This window comes from Anolis carolinensis, unplaced genomic scaffold, assembly GCF_035594765.1.
Source record: "Anolis carolinensis isolate JA03-04 unplaced genomic scaffold, rAnoCar3.1.pri scaffold_15, whole genome shotgun sequence".
Classification (NCBI taxonomy): Eukaryota; Metazoa; Chordata; class Lepidosauria; order Squamata; family Dactyloidae; genus Anolis; species Anolis carolinensis.
The window spans coordinates 12,718,825-12,738,824 of record NW_026943826.1 but is presented as its reverse complement, the minus strand read 5'-3'; the positions used below and the strand labels follow the sequence as shown (position 1 = coordinate 12,738,824).

At 40.2% G+C, this 20,000-nt stretch overlaps 3 protein-coding genes across 4 annotated transcripts in view; 2 read left to right on the top strand and 1 right to left on the bottom strand.

Annotated features, from left to right (window-relative positions):
* The window catches only part of zmynd12 (zinc finger MYND-type containing 12), a 10,519-nt gene extending 6,329 nt beyond the window's left edge, over window positions 1-4,190 (bottom strand). Inside the window, exons 1-3 of the mRNA XM_062965550.1 lie at window positions 4,031-4,190; window positions 2,275-2,416; window positions 951-1,122 (exon numbers count right to left, since the gene is read on the bottom strand). Coding sequence (XP_062821620.1) covers window positions 951-1,122; window positions 2,275-2,416; window positions 4,031-4,146 — 430 coding nt within the window. The 5' untranslated portion in view covers window positions 4,147-4,190. The remainder of the gene's footprint in view (window positions 1-950; window positions 1,123-2,274; window positions 2,417-4,030) is intronic.
* Window positions 4,191-5,110: 920 nt separating this feature from the next.
* ppcs (phosphopantothenoylcysteine synthetase) lies at window positions 5,111-14,991 on the top strand. Its single transcript, XM_062965522.1, has 3 exons — window positions 5,111-5,866; window positions 12,319-12,422; window positions 14,363-14,991. Exons 1-3 carry the CDS (start codon window positions 5,404-5,406, stop codon window positions 14,681-14,683), a joined length of 888 nt encoding a protein of 295 aa, XP_062821592.1. The 5' UTR covers window positions 5,111-5,403; the 3' UTR covers window positions 14,684-14,991.
* A 2,159-nt stretch (window positions 14,992-17,150) lies between these two features.
* The window catches only part of LOC134294443 (coiled-coil domain-containing protein 30-like), a 31,802-nt gene continuing 28,952 nt past the window's right edge, over window positions 17,151-20,000 (top strand). The window contains exons 1-2 of one of the 2 annotated variants that reach the window (XM_062965516.1): window positions 17,151-17,570; window positions 19,251-19,433. In XM_062965516.1, coding sequence (XP_062821586.1) covers window positions 17,481-17,570; window positions 19,251-19,433 — 273 coding nt within the window. In that variant the 5' untranslated portion in view covers window positions 17,151-17,480. The remainder of the gene's footprint in view (window positions 17,571-19,250; window positions 19,434-20,000) is intronic. The other variant, XM_062965517.1, reaches the window with a different exon arrangement.

Below are 20,000 nucleotides of genomic sequence, written 5' to 3'. Positions count from 1 at the left end.
GCCTCAACAATTTCTCACCAACACCACCAGACAACGCCTCAGCAATGCGTGGCCGGGCACAGCTAGTTATGTTATATTATGATTATTATTTTATTTGTATTTATATACCACTCTTCCTATTATTACAATAATTATATTTTATTATTTGTATTTATATCCTAACCTTCCTATTATTATTATTATTTTACTATTTGTATTTATATTCCACTCTTCCTATTATTATTATTATTATTATTATTATTATTATTATTATTATTATTATTATATTTGTATTTATATCCCACTCTTCCTGTTATTATTATTATTTTATTTGTATTTATATCCCACTCTATTATTATTATTATATTTGTATTTTTATCCCACTCTTCCTATTATTATTATTATTATTATTATTATTATTAGTATTTTTATCCCACTCTTCTTCTTCTTCTTCTTCTATTATTATTATTTTATTTGTAATTATATCCCACTTTTCCTATTATTATTATTATTTCATTATTTGTATTTATATACCACTCTTCCTATTATTATAATAATTATATGTTATTATTTGTATTTATATCCTGATCTTCCTATTATTATTATTTTTTTTTCATTATTTGTATTTAGATACCACTCTATTATTATTATTATTATTATTATTTGTATTTATATACCACTCTATTATTATTATTATTATTATTATTTGCATTTATATCCCACTCTTCCTATTATTATTATTATTATTTTATTGTATGACACAGCAAACGAGATGTATATGCTGGATTTCATATCACAAAATCACAAGTCGAACATTTCCCAAGTGTCTAGGACTGTGTGATGTATATTATTATTGTTATTATTATTATTGACGTCCGGCTTACAGTCAGACCAATAGGAGACAATTTAAAACTTATATATGAACAGTATTAAAAAAGCAAACCCCAGAAGCCCCTTTCGGGCCCGCTCACCCAGGCTGGCCTCGGCCAAGATGAGGTACTGTGGCACCAGCTCCACGGAGTCCGAGCCATGGACGCTGATGCTGAACTTGAGCGAGTGCAGTGCCGCCGGGATGGCATCCTCGTGTTTGCCTTCAAAGAGGTAGTTCTGGGCGATGGTGTGCGTCAGCCCCGCCAGGAACATCTAAGAACAGATGCCAGCCATAAAACGGGCCAGCCATAAAACCTCAATGACCCTCTGGTATGGGAGAGCCCCTATATAAATGGGCCAAAGAGAAGGTTCTGGTATTCTGTACAATAAAACCCGTTGGAATTTACCAGCGTGTGTCTTGGACGGGCCAGCCATAAAACCTCAATGACCCTCTGGTATGGGAGAGCCCCTATATAAATGGGCCAAAGAGAAGGTTCTGGTATTCTGTACAATAAAACCCGTTGGAATTTACCAGCGTGTGTCTTGGACGGGCCAGCCATAAAACCTCAATGACCCTCTGGTATGGGAGAGCCCCTATATAAATGGGCCAAAGAGAACGTTCTGGTATTCTGTACAATAAAACCCGTTGGAATTTACCAGCGTGTGTCTTGGACGGGCCAGCCATAAAACCTCAATGACCCTCTGGTATGGGAGAGCCCCTATATAAATGGGCCAAAGAGAAGGTTCTGGTATTCTGTACAATAAAACCCGTTGGAATTTACCAGCGTGTGTCTTGGACGGGCCAGCCATAAAACCTCAATGACCCTCTGGTATGGGAGAGCCCCTATATAAATGGGCCAAAGAGAACGTTCTGGTATTCTGTACAATAAAACCCGTTGGAATTTACCAGCGTGTGTCTTGGACGGGCCAGCCATAAAACCTCAATGACCCTCTGGTATGGGAGAGCCCCTATATAAATGGGCCAAAGAGAACGTTCTGGTATTCTGTACAATAAAACCCGTTGGAATTTACCAGCGTGTGTCTTGGACGGGCCAGCCATAAAACCTCAATGACCCTCTGGTATGGGAGAGCCCCTATATAAATGGGCCAAAGAGAAGGTTCTGGTATTCTGTACAATAAAACCCGTTGGAATTTACCAGCGTGTGTCTTGGACGGGCCAGCCATAAAACCCCAATGACCCTCTGGTATGGGAGAGCCCCTATATAAATGGGCCAAAGAGAAGGTTCTGGTATTCTGTACAATAAAACTTGGAATTTACCAGTGTGTGTTTTGGTGTTTTTCTGCTGGAAGACTGACCCACAGCACAACTGGGAGAAGAGATCCCGACAAGCAGGGATGCGTATTGGGATGGCAATGGTAATTATTGTGCTAATTAATAACTAGGATGTGTATGTGTGTGTTTACCTCTCTGCGGATCTTCTGCTCGATGCCGTGCTTCCGCTCTTTCTCCGAGTTGTAGAACGGCGAGGCCGTGCGCAGCGGGATGAGCAGCTGGCATATCTTCTCGTGGACGCTGACCCAGTCCGCGCTCTGGTGGTCCGTCTCACTGAGGAAAGAAAGTCCCCAGATATATCCTTATAATCAGCATTCGTGCCTTTTTCCTGTCCCAGATTGGAATCAAACCGTCCAAAAATATACCATACACACACACACACACAACATTATGTGTGTATATATATATATAGAGAGAGAGAGAGAGAGAGAGAGTATGTGTATGTATAGGGTGTGTGCATAATGTATATATGTGTGTATATACACATTATATACATACACACACATATATAACATATACCACATATATATAACTACAGTAGAGTCTCACTTATCCAAGCTATATATAACTATATTCATATTCAACTGTCTATATATAAACATATACATATGTGTGTATGTACAGGGTGTGCGCACATAATGTATATATACATATACACACACAAAATATATATACACATATATAACACACACAGATATATAACTATATTCATATTCAACTGTATATATAAACATATACATATGTGTATATGTACAGGGTGTGCACGCATAATGTATATATACATATACACACACAAAATATATATATACACATATATAACACACACAGATATATAACTATATTCATATTCAACTGTCTATATATAAACATATACATATGTGTGTATGTACAGGGTGTGCGCGCATAATGTATATATACATATACACACACAAAATATATATACACATATATAACACACACAGATATATAACTATATTCATATTCAACTGTATATATAAACATATACATATGTGTATATGTACAGGGTGTGCACGCATAATGTATATATACATATACACACACAAAATATATATATACACATATATAACACACACAGATATATAACTATATTCATATTCAACTGTATATATAAACATATACATATGTGTGTATGTATAGGGTGTGTGCGCATAATGTATATGCGCACAATATATATACACATATATATACACACAATATATATACACATACATATATAACACAGATATATAATTATATTCATATTCAACTGTCTATATATAAACATACATATGTGTGTATGTACAGAGTGTGTGTGAATAATGTATATATACACAATATATATATATATATATATATATACACATACATAACTATATTCATACTCAACTGTCAATATATAAACATACGTGTGTATGTATAGGATGTGTGCGCATAATGTATATATACACTATATATATATATATACACACACACACATACATATATAACACACACACATATATAACCATATTCATATTCAACTATATATATATATATATATGGGCATGTGTGTCTGTATAGGGTGTGTGAATAATGTATATCTGTGTGCACATATACAATATATATACACATATATAACTATATTCATATTCAACTGTCTATATATAAACATATACATATGTGTGTATGTATAGGGTGTGTGTACATACACAATATATATTTATTATTTATATATACATATCTATAACTATATACATATTCAAGTGTCTATATGAGCGTATAGGCATATGTGTATGTATAGGGTGTGTGTTCCCATAATTCCTCGCAGCCGAAGGGAGGGCCCAAGTAGGCCCAGGCCTGGAATACATGAAGCCAGTGCTTCACAACGATTGAGGCCTAAACCCTTACCAGTAGAAGGTGACCCCGCAGCCCCCGCAGCGGACGTGGGCGGGCCCGAGGCAGAGCTCGCAGAAGAGCCGCTGCCCGCGGGGCAACGCCAACGGCTGCAGCCGCTCCGTCCGCATACCCTCCGTTGCTAAGGGCGCCGTTGCTATGCAAAAGTTAGGCCTTCCGGTTTCAGGCCGGCCCTTGAACCATTTCATTGGTTCCCAAAGGCGTCAATAAACCTCCCTCTAGCAAGCACCGCCAATAGACGCTGGGGAACGGGTTTGAGGCGGGACTAGGCAATGGCTTGAGGAGCATGAAGGGGCGGAGCTTCCATTGAGGTCTGATTGACAGGTTTGAGGCGGGACTTCTAGGAGGGAGACAGCGATATAATAGCTTGAGGTGTACGAAGGGGCGTGGCTTCCGCCTAGGTCTGATTGACAGGCGATTCAGGCGGGACAAAGCTATAGTTTGAGGAGAAAGGGGGCGGGGCTTCCATCGAAGACTGACAAGTGTAGAGGCGGGACTTCGGGGCAGGAGACTCCGAAGAAATATTAGTCTAAGGAGAAAGGGGGCGGGGCTTCCATAGAAGACTGACAGGTGTAGAGGCGGGACTTCGGGGCGGGACACTCGAAAAAAATAGTCTAAGGAGAAAGGGGGCGGGGCTTCCATCCAAGACTGACAGGTGTAGAGGCGGGACTTCGGGGCGGGACACTCCGAAGAAATATTAGTGTAAGGAGAAAGGGGGCGGGGCTTCCATTGAAGACTGACAGGTTTGGAGGCGGGACTTCGAGGCGGGACACTTCGAAGAAATATTAGTCTGGGAGAAAGAGGGCGGGGCTTCCATCCAAGACTGACAGGTGTAGAGGCGGGACTTCGGGGCGGGACACTCCGAAGAAATATTAGTCTGAGAAGAAAGGGGGCGGGGCTTCCACCGAGGACTGACAGGTTTGGAGGCGGGACTTCTAAGCTGTATAGCCGACTTGAGAGGCGCGAGGGGGCGGAGCTATAGACTGGGATTGACTGACAGGTTGTTGAGGGAGACGCCAAAGAAAGGGGAGAAAGGGGGCGGGGCTTCCATCGAAGACTGACAGGTGTAGAGGCGGGACTTCTGGATGGGAAGCCGTGGAGAAAGAAGGGGCGTGGCTTGTGCCTAGGTCTGACTGACAGGTGTAGAGGCGGGACTTCTGGATGGGAAGACTCGTAAGCCGTGGAGAAAGAAGGGGCGTGGCTTGTGCCTAGGTCTGACTGACAGGTGGCTGAGGCGGGACTTCTGGCTGGGAAGACGCGTCCGCGATCTCCGATTGGCCCTTGAGTCTCGGGAGGGGGCGTGGCTGGTGCCGGGCGAAGGCCCCGGATGTGTAAACACGGAAGCGGCGGTCGGGCGGTCGGGGGCCATGGCGGCGTCCGGGGCGGAGGGTCGCGTGCGGGAGTGGGCGCGGGCGCAGGTGGCGGCGGGGCGGGCGCGCGTGGTGCTGGTGACGTCTGGCGGGACGCAGGTGGCGCTGGAGGCGCGCCCGGTGCGCTTCCTGGAGAACTTCAGCAGCGGGCGTCGCGGGGCGGCCTCGGCGGAGCGCTTCCTGGCGGGCGGGTACGGCGTGTGCTTCCTCCACCGGGCCCGCTCCGCCTTCCCCTTCGCCCGCCGCCTCCCCGCGCCCGGGCCCGCCCTGCTCGACCTGCTCCGCGAGGGAGACGGGGGGCCCGAGGGGCGCGTGGAGGTGGCGCTGCCGGGCCTGGCCCCCGCCCTGCAGGCCTACCGCCGCGCCCGCGACGCCGGCGCCCTCCTCGCCCTCGAGTTCACCGCCCTCGACGAGTACCTCGCCCTCCTCCGCGCCGCCGCCACCGCCCTCGCCCCGCTCGGTAAGAGGAACGCAGCCAGGGAGACACAAGCCTAAAGGCACCAGCAAAACCCTCCCGGCAGGTGGCCAGCCAGCCATGGGATGCAGTAGGATAGATGGACTAGTCAGTGATACATAATCCTAGACTTGGATTAAAGGCACCAGCAAAACCCTCCCGGCAGGTGGCCAGCCAGCCATGGGATGCAGTAGGATAGATAGACTAGTCAGTGATACATAATCCTAGACTTGGATTAAAGGCACCAGCAAAACCCTCCCGGCAGGTGGCCAGCCAGCCATGGGATGCAGTAGGATAGATGGACTAGTCAGTGATACATAATCCTAGACTTGGATTAAAGGCACCAGCAAAACCCTCCCGGCAGGTGGCCAGCCAGCCATGGGATGCAGTAGGATAGATGGACTAGTCAGTGATACATAATCCTAGACTTGGATTAAAGGCACCAGCAAAACCCTCCCGGCAGGTGGCCAGCCAGCCATGGGATGCAGAAGGATAGATAGATAGATAGATAGATAGATAGATAGATAGATAGATAGACTGTAGTCAATGATATATAATCCTAGACTTGGATTAAAGGCACCAGCAAAACCCTCCCGGCAGGTGGCCAGCCAGCCATGGGATGCAGTAGGATAGATGGACTAGTCAGTGATACATAATCCTAGACTTGGATTAAAGGCACCAGCAAAACCCTCCCGGCAGGTGGCCAGCCAGCCATGGGATGCAGTAGGATAGATAGACTAGTCAGTGATACATAATCCTAGACTTGGATTAAAGGCACCAGCAAAACCCTCCCGGCAGGTGGCCAGCCAGCCATGGGATGCAGTAGGATAGATGGACTAGTCAGTGATACATAATCCTAGACTTGGATTAAAGGCACCAGCAAAACCCTCCCGGCAGGTGGCCAGCCAGCCATGGGATGCAGTAGGATAGATGGACTAGTCAGTGATACATAATCCTAGACTTGGATTAAAGGCACCAGCAAAACCCTCCCGGCAGGTGGCCAGCCAGCCATGGGATGCAGAAGGATAGATAGATAGATAGATAGATAGATAGATAGATAGATAGATAGATAGACTGTAGTCAATGATATATAATCCTAGACTTGGATTAAAGGCACCAGCAAAACCCTCCCGGCAGGTGGCCAGCCAGCCATGGGATGCAGTAGGATAGATAGACTAGTCAGTGATACATAATCCTAGACTTGGATTAAAGGCACCAGCAAAACCCTCCCGGCAGGTGGCCAGCCAGCCATGGGATGCAGAAGGATAGATAGACTAGTCAGTGATACATAATCCTAGACTTGGATTAAAGGCACCAGCAAAACCCTCCCGGCAGGTGGCCAGCCAGCCATGGGATGCAGTAGGATAGATAGACTAGTCAGTGATACATAATCCTAGACTTGGATTAAAGGCACCAGCAAAACCCTCCCGGCAGGTGGCCAGCCAGCCATGGGATGCAGTAGGATAGATAGACTAGTCAGTGATACATAATCCTAGACTTGGATTAAAGGCACCAGCAAAACCCTCCCGGCAGGTGGCCAGCCAGCCATGGGATGCAGTAGGATAGATAGACTAGTCAGTGATACATAATCCTAGACTTGGATTAAAGGCACCAGCAAAACCCTCCCGGCAGGTGGCCAGCCAGCCATGGGATGCAGTAGGATAGATAGACTAGTCAGTGATACATAATCCTAGACTTGGATTAAAGGCACCAGCAAAACCCTCCCGGCAGGTGGCCAGCCAGCCATGGGATGCAGTAGGATAGATGGACTAGTCAGTGATACATAATCCTAGACTTGGATTAAAGGCACCAGCAAAACCCTCCCGGCAGGTGGCCAGCCAGCCATGGGATGCAGTAGGATAGATGGACTAGTCAGTGATACATAATCCTAGACTTGGATTAAAGGCACCAGCAAAACCCTCCCGGCAGGTGGCCAGCCAGCCATGTGATGCAGTAAGATAGATAGATAGATAGATAGATAGATAGATAGATAGATAGATAGATAGATAGACTGTAGTCAATGATATATAATCCTAGACTTGGATTAAAGGCACCAGCAAAACCCTCCCGGCAGGTGGCCAGCCAGCCATGGGATGCAGTAGGATAGATAGACTAGTCAGTGATACATAATCCTAGACTTGGATTAAAGGCACCAGCAAAACCCTCCCGGCAGGTGGCCAGCCAGCCATGGGATGCAGAAGGATAGATAGACTAGTCAGTGATACATAATCCTAGACTTGGATTAAAGGCACCAGCAAAACCCTCCCGGCAGGTGGCCAGCCAGCCATGGGATGCAGTAGGATAGATAGACTAGTCAGTGATACATAATCCTAGACTTGGATTAAAGGCACCAGCAAAACCCTCCCGGCAGGTGGCCAGCCAGCCATGGGATGCAGTAGGATAGATAGACTAGTCAGTGATACATAATCCTAGACTTGGATTAAAGGCACCAGCAAAACCCTCCCGGCAGGTGGCCAGCCAGCCATGGGATGCAGAAGGATAGATAGACTAGTCAGTGATACATAATCCTAGACTTGGATTAAAGGCACCAGCAAAACCCTCCCGGCAGGTGGCCAGCCAGCCATGGGATGCAGTAGGATAGATAGACTAGTCAGTGATACATAATCCTAGACTTGGATTAAAGGCACCAGCAAAACCCTCCCGGCAGGTGGCCAGCCAGCCATGGGATGCAGTAGGATAGATAGACTAGTCAGTGATACATAATCCTAGACTTGGATTAAAGGCACCAGCAAAACCCTCCCGGCAGGTGGCCAGCCAGCCATGTGATGCAGTAAGATAGATAGATAGATAGATAGATAGATAGATAGATAGATAGATAGATAGACTGTAGTCAATGATATATAATCCTAGACTTGGATTAAAGGCACCAGCAAAACCCTCCCGGCAGGTGGCCAGCCAGCCATGGGATGCAGTAGGATAGATAGACTAGTCAGTGATACATAATCCTAGACTTGGATTAAAGGCACCAGCAAAACCCTCCCGGCAGGTGGCCAGCCAGCCATGGGATGCAGTAGGATAGATGGACTAGTCAGTGATACATAATCCTAGACTTGGATTAAAGGCACCAGCAAAACCCTCCCGGCAGGTGGCCAGCCAGCCATGTGATACAATAGGATAGATAGATAGATAGATAGATAGATAGATAGATAGATAGATAGATAGATAGATAGATAGATAGACTGTAGTCAATGATATATAATCCTAGACTTGGATTAAAGGCACCAGCAAAACCCTCCCGGCAGGTGGCCAGCCAGCCATGGGATGCAGTAGGATAGATGGACTAGTCAGTGATACATAATCCTAGACTTGGATTAAAGGCACCAGCAAAACCCTCCCGGCAGGTGGCCAGCCAGCCATGTGATGCAGTAAGATAGATAGATAGATAGATAGATAGATAGATAGATAGATAGATAGATAGATAGATAGATAGACTGTAGTCAATGATATATAATCCTAGACTTGGATTAAAGGCACCAGCAAAACCCTCCCGGCAGGTGGCCAGCCAGCCATGGGATGCAGTAGGATAGATGGACTAGTCAGTGATACATAATCCTAGACTTGGATTAAAGGCACCAGCAAAACCCTCCCGGCAGGTGGCCAGCCAGCCATGGGATGCAGTAGGATAGATGGACTAGTCAGTGATACATAATCCTAGACTTGGATTAAAGGCACCAGCAAAACCCTCCCGGCAGGTGGCCAGCCAGCCATGGGATGCAGTAGGATAGATGGACTAGTCAGTGATACATAATCCTAGACTTGGATTAAAGGCACCAGCAAAACCCTCCCGGCAGGTGGCCAGCCAGCCATGGGATGCAGTAGGATAGATGGACTAGTCAGTGATACATAATCCTAGACTTGGATTAAAGGCACCAGCAAAACCCTCCCGGCAGGTGGCCAGCCAGCCATGGGATGCAGTAGGATAGATGGACTAGTCAGTGATACATAATCCTAGACTTGGATTAAAGGCACCAGCAAAACCCTCCCGGCAGGTGGCCAGCCAGCCATGGGATGCAGTAGGATAGATGGACTAGTCAGTGATACATAATCCTAGACTTGGATTAAAGGCACCAGCAAAACCCTCCCGGCAGGTGGCCAGCCAGCCATGGGATGCAGTAGGATAGATGGACTAGTCAGTGATACATAATCCTAGACTTGGATTAAAGGCACCAGCAAAACCCTCCCGGCAGGTGGCCAGCCAGCCATGGGATGCAGTAGGATAGATGGACTAGTCAGTGATACATAATCCTAGACTTGGATTAAAGGCACCATCAAAACCCTCCCGGCAGGTGGCCAGCCAGCCATGTGATACAATAGGATAGATAGATAGATAGATAGATAGATAGATAGATAGATAGATAGATAGACTGTAGTCAATGATATATAATCCTAGACTTGGATTAAAGGCACCAGCAAAACCCTCCCGGCAGGTGGCCAGCCAGCCATGGGATGCAGTAGGATAGATGGACTAGTCAGTGATACATAATCCTAGACTTGGATTAAAGGCACCAGCAAAACCCTCCCGGCAGGTGGCCAGCCAGCCATGGGATGCAGTAGGATAGATGGACTAGTCAGTGATACATAATCCTAGACTTGGATTAAAGGCACCATCAAAACCCTCCCGGCAGGTGGCCAGCCAGCCATGTGATACAATAGGATAGATAGATAGATAGATAGATAGATAGATAGATAGATAGATAGATAGACTGTAGTCAATGATATATAATCCTAGACTTGGATTAAAGGCACCAGCAAAACCCTCCCGGCAGGTGGCCAGCCAGCCATGGGATGCAGTAGGATAGATGGACTAGTCAGTGATACATAATCCTAGACTTGGATTAAAGGCACCAGCAAAACCCTCCCGGCAGGTGGCCAGCCAGCCATGGGATGCAGTAGGATAGATAGACTAGTCAGTGATACATAATCCTAGACTTGGATTAAAGGCACCAGCAAAACCCTCCCGGCAGGTGGCCAGCCAGCCATGTGATACAATAGGATAGATAGATAGATAGATAGATAGATAGATAGATAGATAGATAGATAGATAGATAGATAGATAGACTGTAGTCAATGATATATAATCCTAGAGTTGGATTAAAGGCACCAGCAAAACCCTCCCGGCAGGTGGCCAGCCAGCCATGGGATGCAGTAGGATAGATAGACTAGTCAGTGATACATAATCCTAGACTTGGATTAAAGGCACCATCAAAACCCTCCCGGCAGGTGGCCAGCCAGCCATGTGATACAATAGGATAGATAGATAGATAGATAGATAGATAGATAGATAGATAGATAGATAGATAGATAGATAGACTGTAGTCAATGATATATAATCCTAGAGTTGGATTAAAGGCACCAGCAAAACCCTCCCGGCAGGTGGCCAGCCAGCCATGGGATGCAGTAGGATAGATAGACTAGTCAGTGATACATAATCCTAGACTTGGATTAAAGGCACCAGCAAAACCCTCCTGACAGGTGGCCATCCAGCCATGTGATACAATAGGATGGATAGATAGATAGATAGACTAGTCAATAATATATAATCCTAGAGTTGGATTAAAGGCACCAGCAAAACCCTCCCGACAGGTGGCCATGCAGCCATAGGGCACCACAGATAGACTGTAGTCAATTATACAGAATCCTAGAGTTGGATGAAAGGCACCATCAAAACCCTCCCGACAGGTGGCCATAGATACTGTAGCCAATGATGTATCTTCTTAGAGTTGGGAACCCCAAAGGACATCCAGGCCAACCCTCATGTGCCTTAAAAGCACCATTCGATCCCTCCCGACAGGTGCCCATCCAACTATATGATAGAACAGATTACATCCAATTCCCATCTGCCCTAAAGGCACCATTCGATCCCTCCCGACAAATGGCCATCCAACTATATAAGATAGAACAGAATACATCCTACTACAGTATATCCAGTATATAATCCTAGAGTTGGAAGGAAGCCCCAAAGGCCATCCAGTCCAATTCCCATCTGCCCTAAAGGCACCATTCGATCCCTCCCGACAAATGGCCATCCAGCCCTATGCTAGAATAGGCAGAGGCCCTATATTCTATGATACATCTATCACAAGATCTTGGAATTGGACGGGACCCCCAAAAGCCATCCAGTCCAACCCCTTTTCTGCCATGCAGCAAGACAGAATTACTATATTATTATTATTATTATTATTATTATTATTATTATTATTATTATTATTATTATTTTATGACACAGCAAACAAGATAGATATGCCGGATTTTGTTTCACAAAATCACAAGTAGAACACTTCCCATAATAATAATATATTATATTATTATTATTATTATCATTATGATGACTCCTCGACTTGGAAGAGACCCCCAAGGGTCCAACCCCTTCTTTCTGCCAGACGTCCAAACCCATCCGCACCACTGACTTTGTGCCTTTCCCTCACTTTCTCCACCAGGTTCGAGTGCCATGTTCTACTTGGCGGCGGCCGTGTCCGATTTCTACATCCCTCCGTCCGAAATGCCGGAGCACAAGATCCAGTCTGTTGATGGGCCTCTCCAGGTAAGGCTTGGTGGGCACTCCAGTCCAATATAATATATTGTATATACCAGGGTTCCCCAAACTAAGGCCCTCCAGGGTCATTTACCTGGCCCCCGCCCTCAGTTTTATAATATAATATATTGTATATACATATAATATTGATAATAATATTATAATGTAATGCAATATAACCTAATAATAATACCATATCATAATATTAATTATATATTCTATATTACATATATTACTACTAATAATATTACAGTATAGTGGTATAGTTCAATATAGTAATATATAATGCTAATATTGTGCTATGCTAATATATTGTAATAATATAATTTGTAAGCCCTCCAGGGTCATTTACCTGGCCCCCGCCCTCAGTTTTATAATATAATATATTGTATATACATATAATATTGATAATAATATTATAATGTAATGCAATATAACCTAATAATAATACCATATAATAATATTAATTATATATTCTATATTACATATATTACTACTAATAATATTACAGTATAGTGGTATAGTTCAATATAGTAATATATAATGCTAATATTGTGCTATGCTAATAATATAATATATTGTATGTACATATAATATTGATAATAATATTATAATGTAATGCAATATAACCTAATAATAATACCATATCATAATATTAATTATATATTCTATATTACATATAATATTACTAATAATATTACAGTATAGTGGTATAGTTCAATGTAGTAATATATAATGCTGATATTGTGCTATGCTAATAATATAATATATTGTATATACATATAATATTGATAATAATATTATAATATAATACAATATAACACTAATAATAATACCATATAATAATATTAATTATATATTCTACATTACATATAATATTACTAATAATATTACAGTATAGTGGTATAGTTCAATATAGTAATATATAATGCTAATATTGTGCTATGCTAATAATATAATATATTGTATGTACATATAATTTGTAAGCCACTCTGAGTCCCCTTTGGGGTGAGAAGGGTGTGTTACAAATGTAGTAAATAAATGCAGCAAATAAATAAATAAATAAATAAATTTTAATTGTATGTTACATATAATATTACAGTATAGTGGTATAGTTCAATATAGTAATATATAATGCTAGTATTGTGCTATGCTAATATAATATATTGTATGTACATATAATATTGATAATAATATTATAAAGTAATACAATATAACACTAATAATAATACCATATAATAATATTAATTATATATTCTATATTACATATAATATTACTAATAATATTACAGTATAGTGGTATAGTTCAATATAGTAATATATAATGCTAATATTGTGCTATGCTAATATATTGTAATAATATAATTTGTAAGCCCTCCAGGGTCATTTACCTGGCCCCCGCCCTCAGTTTTATAATATAATATATTGTATATACATATAATATTGATAATAATATTATAATGTAATGCAATATAACCTAATAATAATACCATATCATAATATTAATTATATATTCTATATTACATATAATATTACTAATAATATTACAGTATAGTGGTATAGTTCAATATAGTAATATATAATGCTAATATTGTGCTATGCTAATAATATAATATATTGTATGTACATATAATATTGATAATAATATTATAATGTAATGCAATATAACCTAATAATAATACCATATCATAATATTAATTATATATTCTATATTACATATAATATTACTAATAATATTACAGTATAGTGGTATAGTTCAATATAGTAATATATAATGCTAATATTGTGCTATGCTAATAATATAATATATTGTATATACATATAATATTGATAATAATATTATAATATAATACAATATAACACTATTTGGGGACCCCTGGATAAATAGATAGGATCCTAGAGTTGGAAGAGGGCCACCGACCGGGCGCTTCTCCTTGTGTTTCCTGCAGATCACCATGCGGATGGTTCCGAAGATGCTGGCCCCGCTGGTGAGGGACTGGGCCCCGGAGGCCTTTGTCATCTCCTTCAAGCTGGAGACGGACCCCTCGCTGCTGATCAGCAAGTCCCGCCAGGCCTTGGAGACCTACCGGCACCAGGCGGTGGTGGCCAACCTGCTGGAAACCCGCCGGACGGCCGTGACCGTGGTCACCCGGGAGAGCGAGACCAAGCTGGTGCTCTCCGAGGAGGAGGCCGCCCGGGGCCTGGAGATCGAGGACAAGATCGTGGCCCACCTGGAGGCCCAGCACCGGGCCTTCATGGCCGCCAAGTGACCCCCCGCCCAGGCCCCACACCCACATCCGGGAACAGCCTTTGTGGTCCGGGCGTCATCCGAGTTGCCTTACCTTGCGATACTGCAACACAACCTGACCATTAGTATTATTATTTGTACAACTGCTGCTGCTGCTGCTGCTCTGGGGTGAGGAAAACAATACTGTATGTACAAGAACATTCCAAGGATTGGACTTTCTCTCTTGGCTTGGTGTTTGGTTCCTTTCGGCTATAACCATCCTCTGATTCCCCAAAATCACAGTCTGATGATGGAAATAATAGTAATAATAAATTTTATTGGGTTACAACAGTCCCCTGTTTACCTAAAATCACAGTCTGATGATGGAAATAATAGTAATAATAAATTTTGTTGGGTTACAACAGTCCCCTGTTTACCTAAAATCAGAGTCTGGTGATGAAGATAATAATAATAATAATAATAATAATAATAATAATAATAATAATAATAATCCAAAAGATCTCAGCCGGCATTTGGAAACAATAGTCATTGACAAAATCACCATCTGCCAACTGCAAAAGGCCACCCGACTGGGATCTGCACACATCATCAGAAAATACATCACACAGTCCTAGACACTTGGGAAGGGTTCGACTTGTGGTTTTGCGAAACGAAATCCAGCATGTCTATCTTGTTTGCTGTGCCATACAACGTCGTTGTGTTGATAATAATAATAATAATAAATTGTATTTGGTCACAACCATCCCCTGTTTACCTAAAATCAGAGTCTGGTGGTGGAAATAATAGTAATAATAAATTTTATTTGGTTACAACCGTCCCCTGTTTACCTAAAATCAGAGTCTGGTGATGGAAATAATAGTAATAATAAATTTTATTGGGTTACAACAGTCCCCTGTTTACCTAAAATCAGAGTCTGGTGATGGAAATAATAGTAATAATAAATTTTATTGGGTTACAACAGTCCCCTGTTTACCTAAAATCAGAGTCTGGTGATGGAAATAATAGTAATAATAAATTTTATTTGGTCACAACCATCCCCTGTTTTCCTAAAATCAGAGTCTGGTGATGGAAATAATAGTAATAATAAATTTTATTGGGTTACAACAGTCCCCTGTTTACCTAAAATCAGAGTCTGGTGATGGAAATAATAGTAATAATAAATTTTATTTGGTTACAACCATCCCCTGTTTACCTAAAATCAGAGTCTGGTGATGGAAATAATAGTAATAATAAATTTTATTTGGTTACAACAGTCCCCTGTTTACCTAAAATCAGAGTCTGATGATGAAGATGATAATAATAATAATAATAATAATAATAATAATAATAATAATAATAATAATAATAATAATAATAAAAATTGTATTTGGTCACAACCATCCCCTGTTTACCTAAAATCACAGTCTGATGATGGAAATAATAGTAATAATAAATTTTATTTGGTTACAACAGTCCCCTGTTTACCTAAAATCAGAGTCTGATGATGAAGATGATAATAATAATAATAATAATAATAATAATAATAATAATAATAATAATAATAATGAATTGTACAACCATCCCCTGTTTACCTAAAATCAGAGTCTGATGATGGAAATAATAATAATAATAATAATAATAATAAATTTTATTTAGTTACAACTATCCCCTGTTTACCTAAAATCAGAGTCTGGTGATGGAAATAATAATAATAAATTTTATTTGGTTACAACCATCCCCCGTTTACCTAAAATCAAGGTCTGATTATGAAGATAATAATAATAATAATAATAATAATAATAATAATAATAATGAATTGTATTTGGTTACAACCATCCCCTGTTTACCTAACATCAGAGTCTGATGATGAAAATAATAATAATAATAATAAATTTTATTTGGTTACAACCATCCCATGTTTACCTAAAATCAGAGTCTGGTGATGGAAATAATAATAATAATATATTTTATTTGGTTACAACCATCCCCCGTTTACCTAAAATCAGAGTCTGGTGATGGAAATAATAATAATAATAAATTTTATTTGGTTACAACCATCCCCCGTTTACCTAAAATCAGGGTCTGATGATGAAGATAATAATAATAATAATAATAATAATAATAATAATAATAATAATAATGAATTGTATTTGGTTACAACCATCCCCTGTTTACCTAACATCAGAGTCTGATGATGAAAATAATAATAATAATAATAAATTTTATTTGGTTACAACCATCCCATGTTTACCTAAAATCAGAGTCTGGTGATGGAAATAATAGTAATAATAAATTTTATTTGGTTACAACCATCCCCCGTTTACCTAAAATCAGGGTCTGATGATGAAGATAATAATAATAATAATAATAATAATAATAATAATGAATTGTATTTGGTTACAACCATCCCCTGTTTACCTAACATCAGAGTCTGATGATGAAAATAATAATAATAATAATAATAAATTTTATTTGGTTACAACCATCCTGTTTACCTAAAATCAGAGTCTGGTGATGGAAATAATAATAATAATAAATTTTATTTGGTTACATACAGCGGCCCAATGATTCCTGGCCATGAAAGCCTTCGACAATAATAATATATATTTCCTGACATAATAATATGTAATTGTTCGACAAAAATCACACTCTGATGATGGAAATAATAATAATAAAAATAATATATATATATATTAAAAAAAATGCCTGCACTAAACTGATGGAAAATCGACCTATAGTAGCAATAGAATGAATGGAGGGCTTGATCTATACTGCGCATGCCTATTAAGGAGGAAGAGTAGGCGTGGCTTCTATGTGGGAGGGGGCGTGGCTTCGTTGCCATGACACCACTTTCCGGAGGCCTGAAGAGAGGAGAGCAGGCCGCGTTGCCATGGTTCCCGCGGCCTTCCAATTTGTTCCTGGCGTCGCCGGTGAGTCCGCCATAAAGGAGAAAAGTTACTTTTTTATGAGGGGGAAGTTCCTGAGAAAGTAACGTCACCCTTGTTTGTAAACCGTGCTTCCCTCAGTTCCCTCAGGAGGTTTGGACTCCAACTCCCAGAATGCCTCGCCAGCGTCGCCAATAGCCGGGGATTCTGGGAAATGTAGTTCTAGATGCCCAGAGAGGCCTAAAGGTTGGGCGTTGAGTTGTGATGGAAAGAAAGAAAGAAAGAAGATATAATAATAGGATATATAATACTAATATTATGCTATACTAATATAATATATTGTATAGGCTTATAATATTGATACTAATACAATATATTAATAATAATACACTACTGTAATTGTATATTATATATTACGTACTTGTAATATTACGATTATTGCAAATAGTGGTATAGTATAATATAGCAATATATAATATTAAAATTGTGTTATTATAATAATATACAGTAATGTATTGTATATAGATATAATATTAATAAAAATATAATACAATATAATAATACACTATTAAAATTGTATATTATATATTAAATGTAATATTACTAATAGTATTACAGCATAGTGGTTTAGTACAATATAGCAATATATAATACTAAAATCGTGCTATTCTATTAATATAATATATTATATATATAATATTAATAATAAAAATGTAATACAATATAATAATAATACACTATTATAATTGTATATTATATATTAACTGTAATATTACTAATAGTATTACAGTATAGTGGTATAGTACAATATAGTAATATATAATGCTTATATTGTGCTATCCTAATAATATAATATATTGCATATAGATATTATTAATAGTAAAATGTAATACAATATAATAATACACTATTATAATTGTATCTTATATATTGAATGTAATATTAATATTACAGTAGAGTGGTATATAGTACAATATAGTAACCTATAATGCTTATATTGTGCTATGCTAATAGTGTAATATATTGTATATAGATATAATATTAATAATAATATATTGTAATACAAAATAATAATAATACACGATTATAATTGTATATTATATATTGAATGTAATATTACTCAATACTACAGTATAGTGGTATATAGTACAATATAGTAATGTAAAATGCTTACATTGTGCTATGCTAATAGTGTAATATATTGTATATAGATATAATATTAATAATAATAAAATGTAATACAATATAATAATAATAATAATAATAATAATAATACACGATTATAATTTTATATTATATATTACATGTAATATTACTAATAATATTGCAGCATATTTATTTATTTCCAATATTTCTATCCCGCCCTTCTCACACGAAGGGACTCAGCATAGAGGTATATAGTACAATATAGTAATATATAATGCTTATATTGTGCTATGCTTATAATGTAATATATTGTATATAGATATAATATTAATAATAATATAATGTAATACAATATAATAGTAATACAGTATTATAATTGTATATTATATATTGAATGTAATATTACTCAATACTGCAGTATAGTGGTATATAGTACAATATAGTAATATATAATGCTTATATTCTGCTATGCCAATAATATAATATATTGTATGTACATATAACTTGTAAGCCGCCCCAAGCTTGCCCGTGCCTGATATAATATACGGCTGACATCCCTTTTCCTTACGTATTGGACAGGAGCGATCCCACCTAGAAGAGATCCGGCTGCAGCTCAAAGAAGAGGGGGCCGACCCTGCGGCCCCCGTGGACGAGCAGCTCCGTTCCGTGTGGAGGTTGTTCCTATGCGGACAAGAGGAGCTACAATCCACCGCCATCGAGTTGGAGAAGCTCCGCCAGGAGCAAGCAGAGGAGATGCGAGAGGTGAGGCACAAACAGGAGACTTATTGGCTACTGAAGGACTCAGGACTGTCCTGAACATCGATACAGGCCGGACCCAAGTTACAAGCAAGATCTGATCTATAGTTTTGTTCAGAAGCTGAATTTGATTATAAGTTGGAACAGGGACTTTTAAAAGTGTGACTCCAGCCTATATATATATCTATATCTATATGTATATGTTTGTGTGTGTGTGTGTGTGTATACACATTTGCACACACACATATATACTGTACACAGAGGCGGTCCAACCATAAGGCGAACTAGGCACTTGCCTGTGGCGCCATCGTCCTGGGAGGAGGGCACCACTCTCCACCTCCTTCTCTTTTGGGCCTTCCGGTGGCCACGCTGGGCCTCCCGGTGCCCGTGCTGGGCTTTCCGGCCGGCGCAGACCCACCTTCGCACAACGGGAGCCCACCTTTGGGGCCTTCAGAGATTGTGAGGTCTGTGAGAACTTGGAAGCTAGGTATGTGGGGTTGATATATCTGTAGAAGGTCCAGGGTGGGAGAAAGAACTTTTCTTTGAAGCAGGTGTGAATGTTGTAATTGATTA